The sequence below is a fragment of the Leucoraja erinacea genome, chromosome 1 (assembly GCF_028641065.1).
Source record: "Leucoraja erinacea ecotype New England chromosome 1, Leri_hhj_1, whole genome shotgun sequence".
In the NCBI taxonomy this organism is placed as follows: Eukaryota; Metazoa; Chordata; class Chondrichthyes; order Rajiformes; family Rajidae; genus Leucoraja; species Leucoraja erinaceus.
In genome coordinates this window covers 73,372,317-73,396,631 of record NC_073377.1, presented here as the reverse complement: position 1 = coordinate 73,396,631, position 24,315 = coordinate 73,372,317, and the positions used below count along the sequence as shown (strand labels likewise).

The following is a 24,315-nucleotide window of genomic DNA, read 5'->3' as shown; positions in this document are numbered from 1 at the left end:
TCTAGCCTGTCCAACCCCTTAAGAATTTTGTAAGTTTCTATAAGATCCCCCTCAATCTTCTAAATTCTAGCGAGTACAAGCCGAGTCTATCCAATCTTTCTTCATATGAAAGTCCTGCCATCCCAGGAATCAGTCTGGTGAACCTTCTTTGTACTCCCTCTATGGCAAGAATGTCTTTCCTCAGATTAGGAGACCAAAACTGTACGCAATACTCCAGGTGTGGTCTCCCCAAAGCCTTGTACAACTGCAGTCGAACCTCCCTGCTCCTATACTCAAATCCTTTTGCTATGAATGCTAACATACCATTCGCTTTCTTCACTGCCTGCTGCACCTGCATGCCTACTTTCAATGACTGATGTACCATGACACCCAGGTCTCGTTGCTTGTTTTTACACCACTCTTACCCCATTATACAATTTTTGATTTTTGCCCTGGATTTGTCTGCTTGCCACTTACTTTTCACCTTGCTACCTGTTGTTTCTTCCCTCATTTTACACCCCTCTGTCTGCTCATGCTCCCATCCCCCTGCCACATTAGTTTAAATCCACCCCGACATCATTACCAAACACTCCCCCAAGGACATTGGTTCCATTTCAGCCCAGGTGCAGAATGTCCTGTTTGTACTGGTCCCACCTCCCCCAGAACTGGTTCCAATGCCCTAGAAATTTGAATCCCTCCTCCTCGCACCATTTTTCAAGCCACGTATTCATCTTAAATATCCTCCTATACCTACTCTGACTAGCACGTGGCACTGGTAGTAATACAGAGATTATTACCTTTGAGGTCCTGCTTTTAAGTTTATCTCCGATGAGAGTATATGGGTAGAATACAAGAATAAGATGATCACCAATGGTATCATACTGTAGGCCTCCCAATATCAGCAGAAATTATAATTAGAACAGGTATGCAGGCAGATTGTAGAAAGCTGTAAAAGCAATTGGGTAGTAGAGTTGGGGATTTTAACTTTCCCAACATCGACTAGGTGGGGGGGTCAACAAAGTGGAAGTGTACGGGTGGTATTAAAAGTGAAAGAGAGTGCCGGAAAGGTTACAGAAGTTTCCAGAAGTAATAGGATGGAATGTTTAAGAAGGGATAAGGGAGTAAGGTTGGGTAAAATCATGACTGATGTGAGAGGAGGGGTGGTGATCACCGAATTAAAGGTGTTATATTTGAATGCACGTAGTATAAGGAACAAAGTGGATGAGCTTGTAGCACAGTTAGAAATAGGTTGGTATGATGTTGTGGGCATTACAGAGACGTGGCTGCAAGAGGCTGGGAGCTGAATATTAAAAATTACACATCCTATTGGAAAGACAGACAGGTAGGCAGAGGGGGTGGGGTAACTCTGCCGGTAAGGTATGGAATTTGGTCCTTAGCAAGGGGTGACATTGGATCACAAGATGTAGAATCCTTGTGGGTAGAGCTGAGAAACTGCAAGGGTAAAAAGACCCAAATGACCTCCAAACAGTAGCCAGGATATATGATATATGTTACATCAGGAGATGCTATCGGCATGTAAGAAAGGCAATGCTATGGTGGTCATGGGAGATTTCAATATGCGGGTAGACTTGGAAAATCAGGTTTATACTGGACCACAAGAGAGGGAATTTGTAGAGTGCTTCTGAGATCAGAGCAGCTTGTAGTGGCCCCTACCAGGGAAAAGGCAATTCTGGATGTAGTGTTGTGTAGTAACCGGATTTGATGAAGGAACTCAAGGTAAAGGAACCACTAAGAGGTAGCGACCACAATTTGATAAGATTTAACCTGCAATTTGAGAGGGAGAAGATGAAATCGGATGTGTCGGGTATTACAGCTGAGCAAAGGGGACTACAGAGCCATGAACGAGGAGCTGGCCAAAGTTGATTGGAAAGGTACCCTATCAGGAATGTTGGTAGAACAGCTAAGGCAGGAATTTCTGGGAATAATTCAGAAAATGCAGGATCATTTCATTCCAAAGAGGAAGAAAGATTCTAGAGGGAGAATGAGGCGACCATGGCTAACAAGGGCAGATTAAAACTAAAAGAGAAGGCGTATAACATTGCAAAGATTAATGGGAAGCCAGAGCATTGGGAAGCTTTTAAAGAACAATAAAAGGTAACTAAACAGGCAATATGTGGAGAAAAAAAGAAATTCGAAGTTAAGCTAGCGAATAATATAAAAGAGAATAGCAAGAGTTTCTTCAGTTATATAAAGAGGCAAGGGTCGATGTTGGACTGCTGGAGAATGATGCAGGAGAAGTGATAATGGAGAATAAAGAAATAGCAGAGGAATTTGATTTTTTTTGCATCAGTCTTCACAGTAGAACAGTGCCCAGCAGGCAGCGTGTTGAAAACTGCGCAGTTTGCCGCGAGGAGCAAAGGCATTGTGACGTCATCCAGCTTGCTTTCAGCACGTTAGATTTTAAAAAGATGTGAGATTGGTGAACAATTTTTGTAAAAAAAACTCAGGAAATAATGAATAAAATTTTCAGGTGAGGGGATTTTTGAGATCATAGAAACATAGAAAATAGCTGCAGGAGGAGGCCATTCGGCCCTTCGAGCCAGCACCGCCATTCATTGTGATCATGGCTAATCGTCCCCAATCCTCCCCATATCCCTTGACTACCCCTAGAGCTCTATCTAACTCTCTCTTAAATCCATCCAGTGATTTGGTCTCCACTGCCCTCTATGGTAGGGAATTCCACACATTCACAACCCTCTGGGTGAAAACGTTTTTTCTCACCTCAGTCTTAAATGGCCTCCCCTTTATTCGAAGACTGTGGCCCCTGGTTCTGGACTCACCCAACATTGGGAACATTTTTCCTGCATCTAGCTTGTCCAGTCCTTCTATAAGATACGCCCTCATCCTTCTAAACTCCAGTGAATACAAGCCTAGTCTTGTCAATCTTTCCTCGTATGACAGTCCTGCCATCCCAGGGATGAATCTCGTGAACCTACGCTGCACTGCCTCAATCACAACAATGTCCTTCCTCAAATTAGGAGACCAAAACTGTACGCAATACTCCAGATGTGGTCTTACCAGAGTCCTATACAACTGCAGAAGAACCTCTTTACTCCTATACCGAAATCCATTTTGTTATGAAGGACAACATTCCATTAGCTTTCTTCACAGGAGATGTGAATCAAAGAAAATGTTCAAGCAAGCAAACCCACAAGCAAGTAAACATCCAAGATCAGGGTTTTATATTATAATAGATGTAATAAGAGTTCAGTGTCAATATGTACCTTCCAGGATAAGAGGCAAAGATCAAAGGAAGCATATATGTTAGGTATGGGAAATTGGTATCCAGTACGTCATTTGGGAAATAGAATAGAATATATTTTAATGGTCACATACACCTGTAGGTAATACTGGAGAAACAAAGATGGCAAAAATGGGCTGTGAAATCATCCTTAGATAGGATTAAGGAGAATTTAAAAGCTTTTGTAAGTATATTAACAACAAAGTAGCTGTGGAAGGAATTGGTCCTCTCGGGGATCAAATGGGTAATCAATGGGTGGAGCCAGGCGATGTGAGTAAGATTCTAAATGAATACTTCTCATTGTTATACATCAGAGAGAATAAGAAGGATGCTAGAGAATTAAGGGAGATGGGGTAAGATAGCAATAGACAATAGGTACAGGAGTAGACCATTTGGCCCTTCGAGCCAGCACCTCCATTCAATGTGAAGGGACTAATTGACATGATGCTAGGAATTGTCAGATTTTTGAAAGGACAGGTATTCTCATTACAAGCAGAAATTTAAATGGGAGACTACCAGTTTTTATGAAATATATGATAGAATAATTGCCTTTCCAGTGCAGAAGTCTGTAGATAGCGGTGTAGACTGCATTATCTAAAAGGATGGTGGAAATAGATTCTCTAATTTACCATTGCTTTCAAATGGAAAAATAATATATTCTTGAAAGAGAAATTGTGCAGCAGTATGTTAAAAGGGCATGGATGTCAGACTAATTAGTTACATCTTTCAAAGAACTGGCACAGGCTAAATGATTCCCTTATTCCATGTGCTCAGGTAAATCACTGGAACTGTAGACTTGCTCGTTAAAGCCTGTTGATTATAGAAGAGGAATGCTATAATTAGTATGGTAGTTATGTTTCATTATATATTTTCAAAATGGAAACCAGGGGATCTTGAGATTTGGCCAGTTTGATCCAGAAGATCACTTTACTGGAGGCTTGTTTAAAAAAAAATGTTAACTCAATGTGGTCATGTAAGCTTAGATTTGATTCAGCAAACAAAAATGCTAGAGCAACTCAGAAGGTCAGGCAGCATTTTTGCTGGGAACGGATGGATAACATTTCAGACTAATGGGGAAAAGATGTGAAGAAAGCTGGAAAAGAGACCTAGGATTAGCAATGTTACAAAATTTTGAGATTTAAAAAATCAAGTCTGCAATTTATCCCATCAGATAAAGCATAAAAAGAATTTTAATTTGACACCTAATTCACTTTCATATCCTCAGTATTAAAAAAAAGTTATGGCCATTTTCATACTCTGAAATTAGCATCTTATTCCCTATTGCTTTTCCATTGACTTAACTCAAAAGCTGTGATCGAGGACAGTCAAAAGCTAAAAGTTGTAGCTAATTACAAAGTGCAATTACTAGATCTAAACATCTATCCATTTCTTAAGAAAAGGTTAACGTTTGTAAATAGCTTAAGTGTCCAAATAACATTCACACAAGAATTCACAATATAACATGATTTATAAATCTCATTGTTATGAATTTATAGGTCAAATGGAAGGAATTTAATTCATGTAAATTAATGGGCATTTTAATCATTTGCGAGTAGTTTTTTGTGGAACGCGATCGATTGGAACGTTGCGGTTGCAGTGAATTTGAACCCAATATATCGGCAGGAAAAACACTGCCGGTTCGTATGGGGTCAAAATCACATTTTCGCCACTGAAATTTGGATAGAAGTAATCCTAAGAAGCAAGTTTATATGTAAAATATACGACTTACCTTATGTTTTGTCCCCTACGTGAGATCTGTCCAATTGTAAGCATTGACGGCGTTAGAAGTAGCTTTTTATTTTCCTCCAGGGATTAAATTGTGCCGCGATTTAAAAAAAAAAAACATTTTATTTATTTATTTATTTTTAAACTTCCGAGAACGGAGGTCGGAACGATTTTTCTGCAGCAGCTGAACAGCCTGAGAAATTTCGACTCCGACAGGCAGGAGAAAACAAAAATGTTCTCCCCCCCCCCCCCCCCCCCCCCCCTCAAAGTCGCCAAAGTCGTGCACAAGGCCAGTGGCAAAACTGCAGCGCCGCTGAAGGTAGGTATTGTAACATCGCTACTAGGATTGCAGCATTGCCTAGTGAGTGATAGGTGAATGCAGGTGATGGGGAGGGTGTTTGGCAAATAGGTGTAGTAAATAGCAAACACTAAAGGTGAAAAGGAGACAAAATTGTGTCAGATAAGGAAAAAAGAGAAAATGTAAAGCTGGAAGTGGAGAGATAGATGGAATGGGAGGGAGGGGAAAGATGGGGGAATAAAGGGAATGTGGGACTTGGGGATGGAAGGTGAAAGTACAGAGGGAGAGGAATATGGGTGACTAGGATGGTGAGAGATGGTGGGGAAAAATGTGTGTGTATCAGGATTTAGACTGAGCAAAATTGTAGATGCAAATGATATTTTTGGGATATTCACATTTACTTATACTAGACATGAAATCCTGAATTACAACTGCAAATATATTTTTTAAGAGCGCGATTTTGTCATAAGATAGTCAAGTCAAGTTTATTTGTCACATACACATACGAGATGTGATAATAGCATTATGTGATGAATCTTAGGATAAATTTCACGTTTCAGTAAGCTGTCCTTGTGCATTTAAAATCAAATAGTCTCTAATGCTATTTTGGATTTCTTGAGTCAAGAGTATTTAATTGTCATATGTATTGACAATAGAACAATGAAATTCTTACTTGCAACAGCATAACAGATCTGAAAATACAATAACAATAGATAATGTATAGCAAACACAAAGTCAATCAATTAATAAGCCCAATACTAGTGTAAAGAAACCACTAAGCCCCTCTGCGACCAGTTAGTATTGGGTAATCTTTGAGCCTGATGGTTGTTAGGAAGAATCTGTTTTTAAACCTTATGGTTAAGGTTTTATGCTTTCCTCCTGGTGAGAACCTGGGCAGAGAGGTGTCGGTCTTTGATATCAACTGCCTTTTTGATTTGCTTGATGCTGCAAAATTGGTAAAAGCAATCATCTTCACTTTCCCACTACCCCCACCCCACCCCCGCCCCCCCCTTACATTAGCCATAATGGATAACACACGTTTCTAACATTGAGCAACATTCAGAAACTATTAAAATGAATTAATTACTGTCATCATGTAATTAAATCATACATTTCCAATTTATTTATAAAGATGAGCCTAGTTCAATTCCAGTCCAAGGATGTTTTTTCAAGACCCACCCAATCCTGTCACACTCTATTCCTGTCAGGCTTGTGTTGGGAGCCATGTGTTAATATGATCTTTTTTTTTACAAAAGATCCCCGTGTATAATCTTAAGAGACCAGATCACAGATTGGGCAAAGAATAATAGCATCATGCATTTCACATTGGGCAATCATCTTGTTTATGTTGTTATAATCTTTCTTCTAAATGCCTCAAGAATGAACTAGTTTCACTTTATCCTCTGCAATATTGCTTTATCAAATGATGAATTCACTTGTCATTGTACTTCTATTGTAAAACACTTCTAAACAAAATAATTCAACTGACATTTCATGGTTTAGTTTACAGATACAACATTCACACGAGTTCTGTTATACCACTTTCCCATCCACTCCCTATACATACAGGGCCAATTAACCTACAAACCGCATGTATTTGGGATTTAGGAAGAAGTCAGAACACCCATGCGATCACAGGGGAAATGTACATAATCCACAGAGACAGCTCCCGAGGTTAGGTTTGAACCTGGATCTCAAGCGCCGTGAAGCAGCAACTCTAAAAAATTGTGTCGCAACAGCAACCCACACCTAGCTCTGTCACAAGCCTGGGCACAACTATAAATATCGTGCGACCTTACTATTCAGATAGCATGTATCCACAACTGGACTTTTAGAAATTCTCTTCTATTTTGTTAATCGTTTTATTTAATCGCAACCATGCATTCACAATTACTTGATGGCAGGGGTAGAAAATTCACATCTATATGCCCATGAACAAGAGAACTCCTCCTTTCTTGGACTTGAAGGGTCATGGAACGATCACCAGTTATTACCTTAAATGTTTAAATCTGTATTTTAAAAACAAACCCGATCTGCTTTTATCTTCCATTTTAGCACCTCATTTTGTATTGGTAAATTCATATTCCCGTATTTCAATGTATTTTACCACATTTTGTCAAACAGTCTTTGCTTATTCAGCCTTTAATGTAGTTATTTATACCTGTTCATCAAATTATATTTTTTATTTAAAAGCAAATTTTAAATGCTCACAAATCTTTTTTGTATTATGCTAAAACTCCAGAATATAGCCCGGTGCATAAGAATAGTTTCAAAAACAGAACCCTTCTAAAATGTATGTGGGACAGAGGATATATGTACTATTTTGAAGATGGGAAGCCTGGAAGGCTTTTGGAAAATAAGAATTCTATGATAAATCTGTCATCGAGATTGTGTCCAAATCATGACCGCAGGAATGTGGGACATGTGAAAAGACCATAGGGTCTTAGACCATAGACCATCTTCCTGGGGGGAGGACTATAAGGAGGGGATATTTATGAGCTGTTCAAAATCATGGAGAGTTTTGCTGCAATAAATGGGAAGCTGCTGCTGGTAGGCAGAAGAGCCAGTAGCCACAGATGTAAGGAATTGGACAAATGACCAAGGCACATTTTATGCAGCAAAATGCAATCAAGAATGTTGACAGAAAGCAGATTCAGCTTACAAAAAGGAAATGGAAAAAAGCTTGAAAGAAAAGTGGTAAGGCATAAGAGTTGCCCTGCTCTTTTATATGTAAATCTATCTCTCATGATTGTGTGTTCGATGAGTGAGTGTTTTGTGGTTTGTAACAGGTTAGGGGTAAGTGGGATGCTACTGGAAAATTTGAGTCTAGACAAAGCTGGTACTTGGTACTCTATTTCTCCTATCCACAACCTTTAATGTAATAAATGACTCCATTCAGCTGCAGCTTCTATGTTGTATGGTTGCAGGGTACTTTGGTTTCATTTTTTATTTCTCAAACTGTATTTGGAAAAGCCCTGCAATGATTTCTTCAAGCACCACTGCACAATTAGCTTTGGAAGACACAAAGTGCTGGAGTACATCAGTGAGTCACGCAGCAGTACTGGAGAACACGGGTAGGTAACATTTTGTGTTGAATCCTTCTTCAGACTGAAACATTACCTATCCATGTTCTTCATAGATGCTGCCTGCCCCACTGGGTTACTCTGGCCCTTTGTATCTTTTTTTGTTTGTTCAAAAGGTATAGGAGCAGAATTAGGACATTTGTGCCATCAGGTCCACTCCGCCATTCAATCGTGGCTGATCTATCTTTCCCTCTTAACCCCACTCTCCTGCCTTCTCCCACTGACATGTTAAGCTGGCATGCTTGGAACCTCCAGTTTTCCAGATAATCGGATGTATTCCAATTAGTGCTCCCAGCATCTTTTGAATTAATATTACAAAGTAGTATAATAAAGATTCCAGCAAACAATGTGTGTTTCAAGCTAATGTGGGAAATGGGATGTCAGAGAATTTCAAGGGAGGACAGGAAGCGGAACAGGAAGCGGAACAGGAAGCGGAACCTGCTGAGTTTCAAGAAAGTGCTGGAAGAGCAACTAGGGGCTAAGGGGATCAGGGGGCAGGTACGGGATACTGAGTTGGATGATCAGCCATGATAATTTTGAATGGCGGTGCAGGCTCGAAGGGCCGAATGGCCTACTCCTGCACCTAATTTCTATGTTTCTATGTTTAGATCTGTTTCAAGGGAGGGTGGAAATGGAACCTCATTTGGTTTAATGATAGTGCATGAACTGGGACCCAGCTCTGTCAAAGTGAAGGTGGGAGCTGGGGCCTAGGCCTGTCACGGAGGGATGGCAACTGCTGATACATTGAGATTTCCAATCAATTGGATAGCAGATTATCAGAGTTTTACACTATGTAGAATACCAAAGGCAGTCTATCAGGTATCAGTACCTCTGCAAAATCTGCTCCCTCCCCATTTCTGTCCCAAGCCGAACCTCTTTCACAACATCGATGTTGTGTTTGACATGAGTTTTTGTCTACATATAATAAAAGCCTGATATCAGCTATCTGATTGTTCAGAAATCTCACTGATTCAGCACTGGTTCCTGCAGTGTAAACTCATCTGGGTTGCTGGAAAAGTTATTATAATACTGGGTAACATCTTAAAATAGAATTCAAAACGTGTTGGAATATCAATTGGAATAACATCGAATAGTTTGGAATGATCCGGCTGCACCACAGTGCAGGATAATGGGACTTCTATTGTATGACTCCATTGCCAAATCTTCCTTGTAATATTGCCTGTTTCACTTTTCATTAATGAATATTCATTCATGACTGTATAATTATATATTCCCTTAGCGTTTGGATGAGTGATATATTATGGGGTACAATAGAAACAGCTTATGGGCAGTATTCATGAATGGAACCCTTGCATTACCCAAGGACTGCCTGTAAAGGCCTTTCTCACACAGTCCTAGTTTTAATGGGTCCACCTCTCGTAACTGATTTAAACTTTTTAGAACATAATCTCTAGAATACTCTCTCTAAAATTTATCACATTTCAACATTTCTACTCTGGCAATTACTTTGAAAAAACCTTTTGATCATTGTTTTTAATATCTTAATGATTGGGCGAGAAATTATCTTGGTAATTTTTTTGAGGAAAGTAGTTATTTCAATAGAAATACTAGAATTTGAATACTGAGTATGGTGAATGATTATTGAAGTATATAAATTAGTGGGATGCAATGCTGCCATGTCTTAAAGATAAATTTACTGCATTTTGCCAAATTTCAAACTGGAATGTTGGTGTGACTGACAAACCTAAACAAATGTTAACCAAGAGATTAAAATATGTCCTTATAAACAAACAGCTCATCATTACTTTGTGAAATATTAGACAATTCAGAGTATTCACAGTTGTCAAAGACAGTTCCGTTAAAATTTACTCCAGAAGATCATAAGAGATAGCAGAATTAGGCCATTCGGCCCATCACGTCTACTTCACCATTCAATCTATCTCTCCTAACCCCATTCTCCAGCTTTCTCCCTACTTATTTATACTAATTGTCTGAATGTATGTTATCAGTACAATTGTCTATTTTTAGTACGAACTAACTAGTATTTCATACAAGTTGCTAATATTTCATACATGTTGCTAATCAATTTAAAAAAAAACATCTGGCTGTCACATCAGTTCTGGCATGTTAATCAGTTCACGTCTGGTCAGCAAACATTCTGTTCAAGGGACCAGTCTTGGGAAACCTAGTGACGTTGCCATTGCAGAATGTAAAGGAAGTGGACAGGTCAGTTGCAATGCTTGAGGAGTAAAGTGATTTTGGTTAAGGAGATGGGTTGAGGGGCAAGGAGGAGATGGTCCAGGAATAGTTGGGGCAGATAATTTAGCAGCTGGGTTGGCACATAGGTCAACTGCAAAATTTTAATGGGCCAGAGGTGAAACCTCTGGGTATTTGGGCAATTGAATTACTTAATCGTGACTCGCATGAGGCAACTTTGCAAATACCTACTTCTGCATGAATGGACAGAATATAAAATATTTCAGTGATGTACAGGCAAAATGGAAAGAATAAGGCATTTCATGCAAGGCAAAAGGAAAAGTCAAGGCATTTCATGCAAGCCGTCCCCCCCCCCCCCCCCCCCCCCCCCCCCCACACATTTTTTTGTTGTTGTAAAAATGGAATCATATAATACAAAAAAACGGGGCATTTTGTGATTCAATTCTAGATGATAATTCCTTTGTAGAATAAAATGAAATATTTTGTTATCAATTATCTTCTGTCTCACTCTATCAAAGTTTAGTTTTTGATAAATCTATTGAATGTTCATTTTCAAGCAATATAGTGAATATATGCAGATGTATGTAATGAGATATTTGGTATTCAATAGACAATAGGTGCAGGAGTAGGCCATTCGGCCCTTTGAGCCAGCACTACCATTCAATGTGATCATGGCTGATCATTCCCAATCAGTACCCCGTTCCTGCCTTCTCTCCATATCCCCTGACTCCGCTATCTTTAAGAGCCCTGTCTAGCTCTCGCTTGAAAGTATCCAGAGAACTGGCCTCCACCACTCTCTCAGGCAGAGAATTCCACGGACTCATAACTCTGTGTGAAAAAGTGTTTCCTCATCTCCGTTCTAAATGGCTTACCCCTTATCCTTAAACTGTGGCCCCTGGTTCTGGACTCCCCCCAACATCGGGAACATATTTCTTGCCTCTAGCGTGTCCGAACCCTTAATGATCTTATATGTTTCAATAAGATCGGCTCTCATCCTTCTAAACTCCAGAGTACGCAAGCCCAGCAGCTCCATTCTCTCAGCATTTGACAGTCCCGCCATCCCGGGAATTAACCTTGTAAACCTACGCTGCACTCCTTCAATAGCAAGAATGTCCTTCCTCAAATTAGGGGACCAAAACTGCACACAATACTCCAGGTATGGTCTCACTAGGGCCCTATACAGGTGCAGAAGGACCTATTTGCTCCTATACTTAACTCTTGTTATGAAGGCCAACATGTCATTCGCTTTCTTCATTACCATTTCACAGTGGTAAAGGAGAAACAATGGGAAAAGCATATCTAAACATGTTGAAAAGATGAAGTTAGTAGATTTATTGTAATTTTAAAAGACGGTGGGAGAAACAGTGTTGCAGAAGTGCAAGTCTCCATGGCCTGATGGTTTTGTACACGGGCTATTGAATTTTAAAAAATCACATTGGTCGTAATTTTCCTAACTGCTGTAGTGTTGCAGTTACATATGCCTTTGTATTGGAGAATTATGAATGTCACATGTTACCATGATTTGAGGGAGAATCAGGCTTGCCAATTTAATATGAAGAAGTTACTGAATGCTTGAGGGGTAGTGGTGGAAATTTGCTGTTGAGAAAGATTAAGGGATTTGATACAATAGGATTTTCTTCCAGAAATAATACAAAAGAAGGGCACAATGCACATAGGCACTCTGATGGAATTCACACGTAAATGTATTTTTGCATGTTTTAGATTTTTGACTATTAGTAGTAGGTTTTAAAAACTATTTATATAACTTAAAGTAGCCAAATATGCCAGCCATTTTTGACTGACAGCATTTTATATTCAAGAAACCGATTTAGAATTTGTGTGGTTTATTGTCAATGGAGTGGGTTTGTGCAGAGATTTTTTTTGTTTGGGGAGGGGGGGCATCTTCTTACCCTACACATCTTAATCCAAGGGGTTTTCTTTTGCCCCACATTTTCACCACAAGCTATTTAACCCATCGATTTCTGAATTGCATAAAATTAGACTCGTAACCACTTGTTTTCAACATTAATTGGTAATTCAATTTTTTTGCCATTGTGTGTTGTCAAGGGATCTCACTCCAAGTACTTATTCATTTCAAATCATTACTTCCAGTGAGGTACATCTTGCTTAGTGGTTTTCTTTTTGTAATTAAATATGAAGTTACAATCTAGGGGAAATTAGAACAGAATGCTGGAAATAATCAACGGGTGGGGCAACATGAAGAAAATAAAAAGTTTATGTTTGGTTGATAACTGTTCATCAGAACCAAAAGGTTGTTGACCTGAACATTTTTCTTCACTGACTTGTGTATTTTCAGTATTTTCATTATTTATTTTGCATTTCTAGCATCTTTTGGTTTTATGCTTCACAATGCAGTTTATTGTCTTGACTATTGTCGACTTTATAGTCATATGCGCAGGTAAGTCGAGGTAATGAACAATGAGGAAAAATCTAGTTTGTATCAGCATCACAGGCATGCAGACTTGGACAAACACACTGGAAAAAAATGTACATATATATTAATTTTCCATAAACTTCTAAATAAAACAAGACTTCCAAAAACCAAGGCATTAGTGCAAAAACATAATTAGACATAATCACAAGACTATAATGTTCCATTGTCAAAGTGGGATTACGGTTACGAAGCTTAGTTCAAGAACCTGATAGTTGTGGGAAAGTAACTATCCCTTATGGACTTGTTCCACTTGGGCATCATTTGCACATCATGCAGGTGCCGCGCGAGGATTTTGAGCATCCGAAAATCCTGGAGCGCAGCACGCTCACCGCATGTCACTGCCTACGTCACCACGTCTCACGACGTGCATGTGCGTGTAATGCACACAATGTGCACGTTACTGCGTTGTGACGCGTAAATTATGTCGCGTAAATGACGCGCAAATAACGCCCAAGTGGGACAGGCCCATTAGCCTGGAGGTGTGGAACTTTGGGCTTCTGTACCTCCTGCCCGATAGTAACAGTGAGAAGAGGGAATAACCTGGATGGCGTGATATTTGATAATGGATATCACTTGCAAGAAGCAGCACGTTACATAGATGCTTTTGGTTGAGGGGAGGGCTGTGCCTATGGTGGACTGGACTGAATCCACCACTCTCTGCAGCCTCTTGCATTCCTTTTGAAATTGCCATACCAGACCATATTGCAACCAGTCAGGATACTTTCTACAACCCTTGCTCAGAAGTGCAAGAATTTGAAGTCGCTATATCTCTCCACTACTAACACACTGATGAAAACTGGTATGTGGTGTCCTGTCTTCCCCAGTCTGAAGTCAAGGATTAGTTTCTTTGTCTTGTTGATATTGAGTGAGAGGTTGTTTTTGCTGCAGCATTCAACAATGTGTTCTTGCTCTCTCCTGTGTGTGGACGCATTTAATTGCATTGTTAAAGGATTGATTGAGAACTTTGTGCTTATATCTTTAGTTTAGTTTGGAGATACATCGCGGAAACAGGCCCTTCGGCCCACCGAATTCACACTGACCAGCGATCCCCGCACATTTACACTATCCTACACGCACTGGGGACAATTTACAATTATACCAAGCCAATTAACTTACAAACCTGTATGTCTTTCCAGTGTAGGAGATAAATGGAGATCCCGGAAAAAACCTATGCAGGTCACGGGGAGAACGTATAAACTCCGTACAGACGGCACCCATAGTCAGGATTGAACTTGTGCGTCTGGAGTTATAAGCCAGCAACCCTAACATTGCCCCACTGTGCCGTCCTTTCCATTCCATGCCTTGGTTTCATCCCCATCACTAAACTTTTCTTTCACCAAGATAACCTTCATTATGGTGTTTCTCTAATTTTGAGCTCTAGACTATTACTGATTTATTTTATCAGTTTGTCTTCCAGAACCCAAACTCCACTGCATTTTTTCCTTATCCTTTATGATGATCCATATGACTTTCCCATTTACAGGCATGTGAATTAAAATGTAGCCATGTACCATCCATGGCTTTGTCAAATGTAGTTGATAATGCATTTGAGAAGTGCTAGATCAAACTGTTATATAATTGCAAATTAGTGATGCATGTTCGCAGAAAAGATATGGAGCATTCTCTAATAAATAGAACAAATTAGACCTACTGTAGGTTAAATTTATATACAAAACTGACTGTTTACAACAGTATTTAATTAGTTTGTTTTATTTAAAAAATATCTCTGTCAAAGCAGTTGTATTTGAAAGGCAGCAGTGATGCTTATTTCCTTTGATTATGGATTTGCAACACTTCCATGACTACGGAGAATTGTTTTCTCTGTTAGCCCTCTGAGGAGACAGTAATCTGAGGTGTCAGTCTTTATAGCATTATATGTTTAAGGAATTTTTGTAAACTAAATTTTAGAAAAGGGAGTAGAATTATTTCACCACCCAGAGTTGTTCAGCTTCTGTGCTTAAATTTACAAAGAACGAATAAAATAAACCCTGTTGCTGAATTGATTTTCGTGTTGAATAATCAAATTTGTTATATAGAAAAAATAACCAGGTAAACAAAATTGAATGTGGCCCACCCACAAAAGCACAAGACCATGTTGGTTATGAGTTTGCATAAATCCACAAATAACTTCAAATGATTACAAGGTTAATTCCCGGGATGGCGGGACTGTCATATGCTGAGAGAATGGAGCAGCTGGGGTTGTACACTGTGGAATTTAGAGTTAGAAGGATGAGAGGGTATCTCATTGAAACATATAAGATTGTTAAGGGCTTGGACACGTTAGAGGCAGGAAACATGTACCCAATGTTGGGGGAGACCAGAACCAGGGGCCACAGATTAAGAATAAGGAGTAAGCCATTTAGAATGGAGATGAGGAAACACTTTTTCTCACAGAGAGTTATGAGTGTGTGGAATTCTCTGCCTCAGATGGCGGTGGAGGCAGGTTCTCTGGATGCTTTCAAGAGAGAGCTAGATAGTGCAATTAAAAATAGCGGAGTCAGGGGATATGGGGAGAAGGCAGGAACGGGGTACTGATTGGGGATGATCAGCCATGATCACATTGAATGGCGGTGCTGGCTCGAAGGGCCGAATGGCCTACTCCTGCACCTATTGTGTATTGTCTATTACGTTAAACATGTGGGTGTGATGCATTTATTCCATCAATTTAAGATTGTTTTAATTGAGACTACTGTTATTAGCTGGGTTGCTCTGTGTTTCTCAAATACCATTTCTTGTATCGAATATATGTATTTTTGCAGAGTGGCCTTTGATCCTAAAATGTTCTTAAATTGATCTCTGTTGTTTGAAGTAGATGAATTTAGTCAGTGAACCATTGGTATTTTAAATTTAGGAAAAATGTTTTGATATCCTATTGCAAATTAAAACCTGGACAATTTTAAGTTTACATTTAAATGTAGTAGATGGAGACACGAGTTTGCAGATGCTGGAATCTGAAGCAACAAATAATCTGCTGGAGAATTTAGCGGTTCAAGCAGCAACCGTGGGGTGGGTGGGGGTGGTGGGGTGCGAAGCAACAGTCACTGTTTTGGATTGGTATAATCAACAATTCCTTCCCCCACAGGTGCTTTGACCCGCTGAGTTCCTTCAGCAGAAGATAGACACAAAAAGCTGGAATAACTCAGCGGGACAGGCAGCATCTCTGGAGAGAAGGAATGAGTGACGCTTTGGGTCGAGACCCTTCTTCAGACCCGATTTCCTTCAGCAGATTGCTACTTGTGGTATATGTCTTTAAAATCACTGAAAATAGTACTGTTAAATGATTTTCCAATATTTCTGCTTTATATTTATGCAGGAGGGCGATATCAACTAGAAATTAAAATCCCAGAAACGTATCCATTTAATCCACCAAAGGTGAGACTTGACTGCATGTGTTTGCAGATAATCTAGCGGGCAATCACTGCTTCATTTACTTGCAATTTTGAAAGTAGCCTTTTTATATGTACTTTGGACTTAATGGACACTAATGGAATGTATTTCCATTTTTTTTGGCCAAACCTAAACAATATCAATCATTTATTAAATCTTTGAACGAATTTCACATTTTTAGAATTATTTTTGACATCTCTTAAAATACTTTTGCTTTCTGCTCCTTTAATAAACCGACAGTACAGTATTAAATGGCACTATTGCTGCCTTTCGGATGAGACATTAAACTTAATTGAACCTCTAGAATGATGTAAAAGTACTTGGGAATTCTCTTGCTATCCTGGCCGATATTTCTTTACACACAACTGTACTTAACATTCCTAAAAGACATTAGCTGATTAATTATTTAGCAGGATTTTGAGATGTGGAAATCAGTGCTACAATGGCTTCAGAAGTACTTTATTAGTGTAAAATACTTGGGTTATTCTGAGGTCATTTTGTTATTTTCTGAGTAAATTATTTTTGGGGTTTCTCTAAAAGCTGTAATTTGATTCCTCAAGATTTTATTTTTGCATTCACTCTGCTTTTTGCCCTTTATCTCATTAGCAAGGATTTACTTTTAATAAATCGTGGAAGGGTTATATGTATAAATACAGATAAAGTGAAAAAAATGGCCATGACCTGGGCAGGGAGAGGGGGTTGAGATTCCATTTGCTTACACTATAGGAGATGCTTCACTTTAAGTGGCCTGAATATATGGATACACAGATTTTTTTTCTATTGGAAATGAAAATATGGCAGCCATTACTACCAAACAGGTGTGCTACAAAATAATATTCTAATATTGCAAAGCTTTTATCTAAGCATTGTATATTTCCTAGTTATTCTGCTATTCTATGTTTTTATTGCTACATGTTTTCTTACCAAAGCCTTCTACTGTATTTGTAAATTACGCACAATAAATAGAAGCAAAAAAAATCTGTACATTTTTGGGATTTGCTTGTCGCTTAGCCTTGCTGGGTCATTTCCTGCCTCTAGCTTTTGGAGGGATCCAGATAGATTTTTATATACTTATTTGGTTTTTATTAGATATTATTTGGGTTTTTTTTTCTAATTTACTGGCTTGCCTTGTGTTCTCATGATAAAATAAATTGTGTTTGTTTTCAAATAATGAAAGTAGAATGGCAAATGTATTTAAATATTAAAAATATTTCTTACCTGAAAAAAAAGATCAATAAGTGCGGTACTGTTTTTGGTAGAGTTTTAGAATTTTAAATGTTGTCCTATGCATTGTGTATAGCTTCTGCAGCGTAATTTACAATTTTAGTTTACTATGTGACAATAGTACTTCCAAAATAGCCTGAATTGTAATGAGCTAAGAATTGTTGATAAATTATTGGTATTTGCTGTTTTTGCTTAAGTGCCTGAGACCTATTCAGTAATTCGGTATATATAATTTACATTTTATTTTTCTTGTCAGCATTGGTTGTTTGCAGAACTTTTCAACCACAGTTAAAGATTAGTGAATCAAGCGATTCATAATATACATTTGTGTTAGAACATAGAACATAAAACAGTATTGCACAGGCCCACAATGTTTATGCCAAATATGATGCCAAGTTAATCTAACTTCCATGTGCCTGCCTGTCTAAAAGCATCTTAAGGGCCACTATTGTATCTACCTCCACCATCAAGGCTGGCAATGTGTTTCAAGCCCCCAATACTCTCTGTATATTAAAAAAAAAACTTGCCTCGCACATCTCCATTAAACTTTCCCTCTCTCACCTTGTTGCTATGCCCTCTAGTGTTTGGCGTTTCCACTGTGGAAAAAGGTTCCTGCTGTTCACCCTATCTATCCTCTCATAATTTCATTTACTTCTATCAGGTCTCCCTTTAACCACTGATGTTCCAGAGACTTGGCATGGGAACTATTTTATGAGAAACAGCTGTTAATTGGGATTATTGCAAACACTACAGATTATAGAAAGCAGATAATTGTTCAGATGTGTTCAGAAAATAATTGTGCAGTTTTTCATGGTATTTTAAGGAATTGGAATTAGAATTTATTTTACCACCTATGAAATATCAATGAAAATGATTGTATCTTGCAGGTTCGGTTTATCACAAAAATTTGGCATCCAAATATTAGTTCAGTAACAGGAGCCATTTGTTTGGATATTCTGAAAGATCAGTGGTGAGTTTCCCTGCCTTCATTCTTGTACTGCAATCAATCTGACCCTTTTAAAATTTGTAGTCCGTATTGTTTGTTGTAACTATACATCTAGGTTTTTAGGAGTTGTACTTTTTAGTTGCCATTGCAATATCGTGAAGAATGAGGAAAAAAATAACTGGTGCTGTTAAGGAATGTTTCACAGGAAAGTAATTTTAAGGTTATTGTATATTAAAAAGTAATTAACAGTGCCTTTAGAATATTTTGTTCTTTCAACATTTAATAACATATTATCTTTGCTTATAAATTTGAGATTTGAATACATGTGAAATCATAAACAAGAGAATTATATTGCTTCTTACTGATCATAGTTTTCCCTTTACATTGTTTTTGTTGGCATTTTCTATTTCTCTAAACCCCAAATTTTCTTTATTTTGTCAATGTTTTATTTGTCTTCCATTTTTGGCAATGATGGATTATCAAGGGGTGAAAATCCTTTATATCCTATATATCTTCCTTGTTGACAGCCAGTTGGTGTGCACTGGATCTGTATGCCGGATCTCTAACCAAATGCAGATGCAGATCCAAATCATTGGATTGGTTGATTGGATTTTGTAAAGTAGTTTGTATATAAATGGCACAAGTGTAGGAAACTCTGACTTTAATCCCTGCATTCAGTGATCTCTTGCCTGTGCTCGTCTGAAGAGGTCTTACAAATCTAATTGCATATGAGCCCTTTCCTATGCCACCATTCTTTATCTTCCACATCCCCTAATTCTCTGATATTAGTTTAGTGTGATACCGGTAGTTATTTTGGAGATTTCTGGCTTGCTTGATGGTAGTACTATTTCTGCTTTACGTCCAGCAGCTTGCCAGTCAAAGATGGACACAAAATGCTAGAGTAAAAGGGATAGGAGCGTATGGCCAAGTGTAATAGGGATCGATGTGAAAGGTGAGATGCGTAAGGAATTAAAAGTATTGTACATGAATGCGCGAAGTATAAGAAGTAAAGTAGATGAGCTTGACGCTCAGTTAGAGGTTGGTAGATATGACATTGTGGGGATTACTGAGACGTGGCTGCAGGAGGATCGGGCCTGGGAACTTAATATTCAGGGTTATACATCCTATAGAAAGGACAGGCAGGTGGGCAGAGGAGGGAGGGTAACTGCTGGTGAGGGATGGAATTCAGTCCTTGCGAGGGAAGACATAGGGACTGACGAGGTAGAGTCACTCTGGATTGAGGAGGAATTGTAAAGGCAAAAAGACACTAATTGGTGTTATCTACAGACCCTCAAATAGTAGCCCGGATGTAGGGTGTACATTGCAGCAGGAGTTAAAACTGGCATGTAACAAAGGTAATGCCACTGTGGTGATGGGGGATTTCAATATGCAGGTAGACTGGGAAAATCAGGTTGGTTCAGGGCCCCAAGAAAGAGAGTTTGTAGAATGCCTCCGAGATAGATTCATAGAGCAGCTTGTAATGGAGCCGACCAGAGAAAAGGCAATTCTGGATTTAGTGTTGTCCAATGAACTAGATATGATAAGAGAACTCGAGGTAAAGGAACCGCTTGGAGGTGGTGATCATAATATGATTAGTTTTAATCTGCAATTTGAGAAGGAGAAGGTTAAATCGGAAGTGTCAGTGATGCAGTTGAACAAAGGGGACTATGAAGGCATGAGAGGGGAGCTGGCCAAGGTAGACTGGAAACGGGATCCTAGCAGGAATGACGGTGGAACAGCAATGGCAGGAATTTCTGGGCATAATCCGGAAGACGCAGGATCATTTCATTCCAAAAAGGAAGAAAGGTTCTAAGGGGAGTAGGAGGCAACCGTGGCTGACAAGAAGAGTTAGGGATAGAATAAAACTAAAAGAAAAGATGTATAACACAGCAAAGAGTAGCCGGAAGCCAGAGGATTGGAAAACTTTCATAGGACAACAGAAGGAAACAAAACGGGCAATACGGGCTGAAAAGATGTATTTCTGGCCAGGAATATAAGGAAGGACAGTAAAAGCTTCTTTAGATATGTTAAGGGAGAAAGAGTGGCAAAGTCAAATGTGGGTCCCTGAAGGCAGACACGGGTGAAATTATTATGGGCAACAAGGAAATGGCAGAAGAGTTGAATAGGTAATTTGGATCTGTCTCCCAGATGTACTGGAGGCCAGAGGATCTAAGGGGGTAGAGGAACTGAAATAAATTTTCATTAGGCGAGAAATAGTATTGGGTAGGCTAATGGGACTGAAGGATGATTAATCCACTGGACCTGATGGTCTGCATCCCAGGGTCCTCAGGGAGATGGCTCTAGAAATAGTGGACGGATTTGTGATCATTTTCCAATGTTCAATAGATTCAGGATCAGTTCCTGTGGATTGGAGGATAGCTAATGTTATCCTTCTTTTCAAGAAAAGAGCGAGAGAGAGAACGGGGAATTACAGACCAGTTAGCCTGACATCGGTGGTGGGAAAGGTGCTGGAGTCAATTATTAAAGGGGTAATAATGGGGCATTTGGATAGCAGTAAAAGGATTAGTCCAAGTCAACATGGATTTATGAAAGGGAAATCATGCTTGACTAATCTTCTGGAATTTTTTGAGGATGTGACAAGTAAAATGGATGAAGGGTGCCAGTGGATGTAATGTATCTAGACTTTCAGAAAGCTTTTGATAAGGTCCTGCATGGGAGACTGGTGACAAAAATTAGAGCACATGGTATTGGGGGCAGGGTGTTGATATGGATAGAAAATTGGTTGGCAGATCGGAAGCAAAGAGTAGGAGTGAACGGGTCCTTTTCTGAATGGCAGGCAGTGGCGAGTGGAGTGCCGCAAGGCTCGGTGTTGGGGCCACAATATATATTAATGATTTGGAAGAGGGAATTAGGAGCAGCACTAGCAAGTTTGCGGATGACACAAAGCTAGGTGGCAGTGTTTGCTGTGAAGAGGATGTTAGGAGGTTGCAGGGTGACCTGGACAGGTTGAGTGTGTGGGCAGATGCGTGGCAGATGCAGTATAATATAGATAAATGTGAGGTTATCTACTTTGGCGGCAAAAACAAGGGGGCAGATTATTATCTCAATGGAGTTAGGTTAGGTAAGGGCGAGGTGCAGCGAGACCTGGGTGTCCTTGTACACCGGTCACTGAAAGTTGGCTTACAGGTACAGTAGGCAGTGAAGAAAGTTAATGGAATGTTGGCCTTCATAACAAGAGGATTTCAGTATAGGAGTAAAGAGGGTTCTTATGCAGTTGTATAGGGCTCTGGTGAGACCACATCTGGAGTATTATGTACAGTTTGGTCTCCTAATTTGCGGAAGGACATCCTTGTGATTGAGGCAGTGCAGCGTAGGTTCACAAGATTGATCCCTGGGATGAGGTGGGACTGTCATATGAGGAATGATTGAAAAGACTAGGCTTATTTACTGGAATTTAGAAGGATGAGGGGGTATCTTATAGAAACTTATAAAAAGGACTGGACAAGCTAGATGCAGGAATAATGTTCCCAATGTTGGGCGAGTCCAGAACCAGGGGCCACAGTCTTAGAAGAAAGGGGAGGTCATTTAAGACTGAGGTGAGAAAAAACATTTTCACCCAGAGAGTTGTGAATTTATGGAATTCCCTGCCACAGAGGGCAGTGGAGGCCAAGTCACTGGATGGATTTTAGAGAAAGTTAGATAGAGCTCTAGGGGCTAATGGAGTCGAGGGATATGGGGAGAAGGCAGGCACGGGCTATTGATAGACGACGATCAGCCATGATCACAACGAATGGCGGTGCTGGCTCGAAGGGCCGAATGGCCTCCTCCTGCACCTATTTTCTATGTTTCTATGTAATTCAGTGGGTTATGGAGCATCTATGGAGAAAATGATATTTTCCTATTCCTATTCCTTTTCTCCAGAGATGCTGCCTGATCTGCTAAGTTACTCCAGCATTTTGTGTCTATCTTCAGTTTGGAAATTCAGACCTCCAGATTCGGGGAACGTTTCTTCCCAAATGTTATCAGGCAACTAAACTGTACTCTCACCAGCAAGAATGCAGTCCTGACCACCCATCTACCTCATTAGAGACATTGAATTATCTTTAATAGGACTTTATCTTGTAATGAATGTTATACCCTTTATCCTTTATGCGTACACTCTGGATGGCTTGATTTGTAATCAAGTTTTTTTTTCTTCCTTTGAATGGATAGCACACAACAAAAAGATTATCACTGTACCTGGGAACATGTGTCAATAACAAACTAAACTAGAGTACAAAAAAAAGCATATATCAAGCATATCGCTGGGCATGTCTCGATGGATGAAAGCTCTAGGTCTCCCACAATCATTTGTGAATAGACAATAGACAATAGGTGCAGGAGAAGGCCATTCGGCCCTTCGAGCCAGCACCGCCATTCAATGTGATCATGGCTGATCATCCACAATCAGTACCCTGTTCCCACCTCCCCATATCCCCTGACTCCGCTATCTTTAAGAGCTCTATCAAGCTCTCTCTTGAAAGTATCCAGAGAACCAGCCTCCACCGCCCTCTGAGGCAGAGAATTCCACAGACTCACAACTCTCTGTGTGGAAAAAGTGTCCATTCTAAATGGCTTACCCCTTATTTGTGGCCCCTGCTTCTGGACTCCCCCAACATCAGGAACATGTTTCCTGTCTCTAGCGTATCCAAACCCTTAATAATCTTATATGTTTCAATAAGATACCCTCTCATCCTTCTAAATTCCAGAGTATACAAGCCCAGCCGCTCCATTCTCTCAGCATGTGACAGTTCCGCCATCCCAGGAATTAACCTTGTGAACCAATGCTGCATTCTCTCGATGTCCTTCCTCAAATTAAGGGACCAAAACTGCACACAATACTCCAAGTGTGATCTCACTAGGGCCCTATATAACTGCAGAAGGACCTCTTTACTCTTATACTCAACTCCTTTTGTTATGAAGGCCAACATGCCATTCACTTTCTTCACTTCCTGCATGCTTACTTTCATTGACTGATGAACAAGGACCCCCCAGAACCCATTGTACTTCCCCTTTTCCCTACTTTTGAAATGACACCATTTAGATAATAATCTGCCTTCCTGTTTTTGCTACCAAAGTGGATAACCTCACATTTATCCACATTAAACTGCATCTGCCATGCATCTGTCCATTCACCCAACCTGTCCAACTCACCCTGCATTCTCATAGCATCCTCCTCACAGTTCACACTGCCACCCAGCTTTGGTGGTGGACAATTTGATAGTTATTGGGAGGAGGCTTCAAGAATGTTCAAGAGGCTTCAAGAATATACCCGAGTACCAAAGATGCTTGGTCATTTGAAATCATCGTCAGACATGTGCCTACTGGGCAATCATTATTTTTTCCTCAGGTCCCCAGTGGGACATACGCAATTTAAATTCAATTTAGTCCTGCGAATCATGGCCTGGTATGGCAACATGAGTGTCCAGGAACAAAGGAGACTACGGATAGCAGTAGATGCTGCCTGATGCATCACAGGTAATGACCTCCCCAGCCTCGAAGGGATCTATAGGAGGCACTGCTTCAAAAATGCAACCAGTATCATCTAACCTGGTCACGCTCTCATTTTGCTACTATCATCAGGAAGAAGGTACAAGGACTTAAAAACTACGACTACCAAGTTCAATAACAGCTTCGTCTCAGCAAACATCACTCTTGAACACTGCACAACATTCACCTCAGCAACTCTGATCTCTATGGCCCATGTCTTTGCTTCACTATGGACTTCAGTTTGACACTATTATAATTACATAGTTTTACGATTCTTAACATTGTATT

At 39.7% G+C, this 24,315-nt stretch overlaps 1 protein-coding gene across 2 annotated transcripts in view; it reads left to right on the top strand.

Annotated features, from left to right (window-relative positions):
- Positions 1-24,315, top strand: part of ube2kb (ubiquitin-conjugating enzyme E2Kb (UBC1 homolog, yeast)) — an 82,698-nt gene that overhangs the window by 37,519 nt on the left and 20,864 nt on the right. For both annotated transcript variants that reach the window (XM_055637466.1, XM_055637476.1), the window contains 2 exons: positions 16,294-16,352; positions 18,479-18,561. In XM_055637466.1, coding sequence (XP_055493441.1) covers positions 16,294-16,352; positions 18,479-18,561 — 142 coding nt within the window. The remainder of the gene's footprint in view (positions 1-16,293; positions 16,353-18,478; positions 18,562-24,315) is intronic.